The sequence below is a fragment of the Anopheles aquasalis genome, chromosome 3, assembly GCF_943734665.1.
Source record: "Anopheles aquasalis chromosome 3, idAnoAquaMG_Q_19, whole genome shotgun sequence".
In the NCBI taxonomy this organism is placed as follows: domain Eukaryota; kingdom Metazoa; phylum Arthropoda; class Insecta; order Diptera; family Culicidae; genus Anopheles; species Anopheles aquasalis.
The window spans coordinates 27,626,596-27,631,595 of record NC_064878.1 but is presented as its reverse complement, the minus strand read 5'-3'; the positions used below and the strand labels follow the sequence as shown (position 1 = coordinate 27,631,595).

At 43.7% G+C, this 5,000-nt stretch overlaps 2 protein-coding genes across 4 annotated transcripts in view; one reads left to right on the top strand and one right to left on the bottom strand.

Moving 5' to 3' along the window:
- The window catches only part of LOC126574693 (rho GDP-dissociation inhibitor 1), a 7,668-nt gene extending 4,373 nt beyond the window's left edge, over window positions 1-3,295 (top strand). For both annotated transcript variants that reach the window (XM_050235035.1, XM_050235036.1), the window contains exon 5: window positions 641-3,295. In XM_050235035.1, coding sequence (XP_050090992.1) covers window positions 641-837 — 197 coding nt within the window. In that variant the 3' untranslated portion in view covers window positions 838-3,295. The remainder of the gene's footprint in view (window positions 1-640) is intronic.
- Window positions 3,296-4,139: 844 nt separating this feature from the next.
- The window catches only part of LOC126577861 (glucose-6-phosphate isomerase), a 6,690-nt gene continuing 5,829 nt past the window's right edge, over window positions 4,140-5,000 (bottom strand). For both annotated transcript variants that reach the window (XM_050239848.1, XM_050239849.1), the window contains one exon: window positions 4,140-5,000. This exon is cut by the window's right edge and continues 35 nt beyond it. In XM_050239848.1, the coding sequence (XP_050095805.1) occupies window positions 4,565-5,000 (436 nt within the window). In that variant the 3' untranslated portion in view covers window positions 4,140-4,564.

The window sequence follows — 5,000 nt, the reverse complement described above, 5'->3', positions numbered from 1 at the left end:
GTTGATAGAATGGAGCTATGAAATGGTTTCAATTGAATTTGTAAATATTTTACCTTCGGAAGTTTGCTTTGTACAGAATGGTCGTACAAAGGCGCTAGTTGTCAGATTGCTAAACTAAATTGTCAACAATTAGCTTTCGTTACTGAATATTTCGTATCAGTTTCGTATGACACATGTATGTTCTTTATTTTTATCGTTTCAAACGTTATTTACTAGTGAATGGTTTCATAAAACTGGTTTGATAGAAAGGAATAGTCACTCTATGATGTGGAAAAAAATCATAAAAAATCGAATTCAATAATAGAAATGATTTATTTTTCCATCCAATGGAAGATTTTTTCAAATACGTCTCTATAATTCGTGAGTTAACTCGTCTATTCTGTGAAGTTGGAATGATTCATTTCGTTTGAACTTATGCTGTCACGCGAATATTTTGCTATCGAGTTTCTTTGCTCTTTGTTATAGTCCATATTACTTCGGCTAATTGTGTGATGTCGCACAATATTGTTTTAATTGATGTGTTGAAACTAGCTGCTACTGTGTTCCATTCGCCTTCCCAAAGGCAGTCTATATTTTCGGACAATCAGACATTCGTTCATGTTTCTTCTCTTTTCCCTTCTCAACTGCGTTGGAATTACAGTGGACAAAATGGTGCAAATGGTTGGCTCCTACCCACCAAAGAAGGAAATCCAGAGCTACACTACGCCATTCGAGGAGGCACCGTCCGGAATGATGGCCCGCGGTACCTACTCCGTCACGTCCCTCTTCACCGATGACGATAAGAACGAGCATCTCAAGTGGGACTGGAGCTTTGAGATCAAAAAAGACTGGCAGTAAAATGCAATCATCGCAAACCCGACAGCCACCAACAAATACACAAAGAAACAAACAATGGAGCTATAAGAAGTAGAGCAACAAAACAATACAACCAATACATTTACAGTGGTAAAAGCGTGCAGTAGATAGGCATGCAGGCAGGCGGACGGTGGATGGTGTGGCTCGTGAGTCATGCGACGAGTGCATGATGGTGCAAAACATGTGAAATAAACGGTCGTCGTATCAGCTTGAACTGATTGGGCTGCAGCAGCAAAAGGGGATGGATGGGAGAAAAGCGATAATAAGAATTACAAAAAAGCATGACAAAAGAAGCCATTGCCTGGTCAAAAGAGAAACGATTTGTTAATTGCAAAATTATATTGTGCTTAAAAATTGGGCAACTTTTATCGTTAAGGCTCCGTAGTGAACAGCTGGAGGCACGTTAGGGACGCATTTTCCAAGCATTCTTGGGCATTGACAGGATGCCGCGCATTTACCAGCAGTGCATTTTGTGCGGAACGATGCACTTCGTCTTGAATTTGTTTTCCGTTTCGAGAGTAATTTTCTGTAGCACATTACTGGTTGCTGATGTGTTTGGTATGATCGAGTCTCTTAACAACATTTCCCGCACTGCAGCGCGCCACTTTGAGCATTACATTTTATTTTGCCTGCCTTTATCATTTGCAAATCACAAATTTTCGGCTTCTTGAGATCCCCATACAGTGCACAGTTGCTTAAGAATATTATAAAACGCTTGAAAAACACGATGGTAAAGCGTAAATGGGACTGAACAATGGGCGACAGCATAACGTGTTCCAAAAATCTAGCCAAACATGAAGGACGATAAGATGATTACGGTGCTTGAAAAGCAATACGAAGGATAGGGTGGTATCGGGATCGCAGAGAATATCGTAGAATGTAACACGAGGAAAACACACACACCACACCACAAACACATACCAAGTTTATAGTATTCTGTTCTTTTATGCCGTTTTTTATGGGGAGAAAAAAAGGAAAGAAGTATTTGATGCTCATACGAGATGGATATAACGTGATAGGAACGTATCAGTAGGAGCAAATCGTGAACGATAAGGTATTTCTGTTCAATATTATTTTTCAAAAATTGTTCATGCTGAAGAGGGGCCGTAAAGAAGTAGGGAGCATGAAACGCTAGCAACAGCGCGAAGGAATGAGAATGATGTTTTATGTTTGCGAAGTATATAGATGTATGTATATCAACGCTATTCCGTATCAGCAACACCAACACCCAACAGCATATTAAAAACAAACCACTCGCCGTGTGTGCATGGTAGGGAGATGGACGTGGAAGGATCACCCTTGCCTGTGCTTGGATTTCAATTGTGCCGTAGCTTTTGCTTAAACATCTTCCTTTTGTCGAACGAAAGATTTTTGAGTAGAAACAGACAGATCGAATTTGATGACTGAAGTGCGAAACATCTGAGAGCGCCCGTGGAATCATGAAATTGTTCCCGAGGATAGCAAGCTAATAAACTAAACGCGTGTGATAGTGCTGCGGAGAGTGAAACAACAATACAATGCCCTACTATTCCCCGGTAGTCTGCTGCCATTTCTATGTTGTATCTATGCCCTTGTGTGCTTGTACTAATCATGGAGCAGAGTGGCACGGAAATGAGCAAAAAAAACCGTATAACATGTTAGCAGTCATCCTAAAGTATCGGTAGAGCGCACCCAAGAACTGACGGAAGCAGCACTTCTTGCACATCTTGGGATAGTAACCCTTCAGCACTTACTGCAATGGTTCCAGTTCCTTCGAAAGCATTGGTAGATTGAGTGAAGCGGCTGTTTACTGGATCAACTCGCCAGCCTGTTGTTGGCGAACCATTTTCTACATTCGATCGAGCGTAACCGGTGGATATCCGAGGGAAAAGATAATATGCTGGGATAATGTACATTTCAATCATGAAAAATCATAGATAAGCAGCAGTCGCCGCCGCTCCCATTATCGAACAATCAACGCGCAATGGCTATGCTGCGTTTATGACAACCGTTTCACAATATATGCGCCTTAGATATGTAGATCATACAAGTGGAGAAAGCAGAGTTTGACGAGAGAGAGAGAGAGAACTAGAAGCCGGTTTGGTAGGTGATGATGTCCCGCATGATGCCCCCCATCCTACTGCACCGGTTGATAGATCATTTAGGTGGTAGGCGAACGTTCGAGGATCAATAACAATACAATATCCGCGGCTCGCTAGCTCGAGGAGTAGTTCCAGACAATGCGAAAACAATGTGCTTTACCTTCGGCGATCCACAATTTCAGGCGATCAGCAGCGTGTGCGTGTGTGCTCAATTTGTTCGTTTACGGTATTAAGCGAGATATAAACAGAGAGAGAGAGAGAGACCGAGGGCTGAAGAGAAAATACATAAGAAACTGTAATAAAACCTAGTGTTCCGGTGAGGGTACGTTTGTTCCTAGCCAGAGCATTTGCCACCAAAATTAGTGCATCTCAACCACTACCCGTTGCTTAACATATCACATACCGCGTGCGAGACGAGGCTCCTCATTACATCGACTGTATCGTGACCTGGACCTGATTGCTGGCACAGATTGGACGATATCTGGAAGTTTCTCTTTTTAACAATTAGGCCCAGGTTAAAGCGTGATTCTGTCTGGTGAGTTTTTGGGGCTAGTTGTAAAATGGATGAAAGAAATTCGATAAAACTGTACCACCGTGACACGATGGTGGTGGTCATCTAGTTCCTCCATCCATCACTGTCAGATTTCATGTTCGGTTAAACAAACGTTATCGGCTGAAGATCGGTTCCCTTTGTCGCGGTGGCCGTCGTCGGTTCACTGAATGAATGTCCTTTTTCGGGGAATCGCATGTAAGCACGAACGGCCACGACGGTACGAAGCCCATGGCCCAATTGCATGAATTCCTAGCGCCGGTCTACCGGTCGCCTGTTCGATTCCCTAGGATCATAAATTTTGTTTTAATTCCTTCCCGGTGTTTATGGCTAAACCGAACGTAACGGTTGTAACTTTATAAACCGACTACTGGGCAGCAATCAGCAGAGAGACCTGGTGTGGTCCACGGTGTAAAAACGAATGCCTTTGACCTTTGGCTTACTTATCGGCTGAAAGTTGCCGTATGAAATAGCGGATTTCAAGTAGCTGTACTGTTTCGGAAGCAATACAGAGAATTTTATCTCAAAGTTATCAGTGCAACTGGGTTCAATAACCCGCACAGGTTCCAAAAATCTTCGAACTTACAATCAGCTTCCAAAAAAAATACAAATTCGGATCGTTTAGCGACGCAAAAAGCGAATTACGATGAAGGTTTGGATTGAGATTACTCTTAGCATTTATTGTTTATCAGTGCCACGACGATATCGTTACAAGCTATTGCATATTGCACTCGCAGATAGGTGTTTCTAGAGATGTCCGCATGACCCTACAGGTATACTATCATATCATCAAAGCGACCACACTCGACGAGCCGATGATTACTCAGAAACGGGGAATCGTGGCTTCGCTTGAAGACTCCGTGTGCTACTAGTGTAATCGCATTCAGAGGTGCTTATGAGAAGGGGGGTTTTAGTGTTTTTGTTTTCAATAAGTTATCTGATAGTAATTACTTTACTCCGTGCCTGCCTACGAATTGCGACGGCCGGAAGAACACGCAAAACAGCTAAACAATAACATACATTTCAAAACTCCGCAACAACAGACAAACCATTGGGACCGCAACCATCATTTACGCGTTTACTGGTTGATTTTGATGAAATTGATCAATCCGTTTGTGGAGGAATCGTGCGTGGTGGTTTGGTTTGGGTCAGCCAGATCGACTTCAATCGCCTTTGCCAATGCCTTACCCAGTTCGACACCCCACTGATCGAACGAGTTGACGTCCCAAATCACACCCTGGGTGAAGATCTTATGCTCGTACATTGCAATCAGCGCACCGAGCACAAACGGTGTCACCTTCTTCACCAGGATCGAGTTGGTGGGCCGGTTGCCGGTGAAAACCTTATGCGGAAGGAGCTGCTCCAACGCATCACCCGACAGTCCGGCTTTCTCGAGTTCTCCGCGTGCCTGGGCGGACGATTTGCCCGTCATGAGCGCCTCCGTCTGGGCGAGATAGTTGGCGAGCAGGATCGTGTGCATCGCACCTTCCTCGACCGGGTTGTGTGTCTGGACC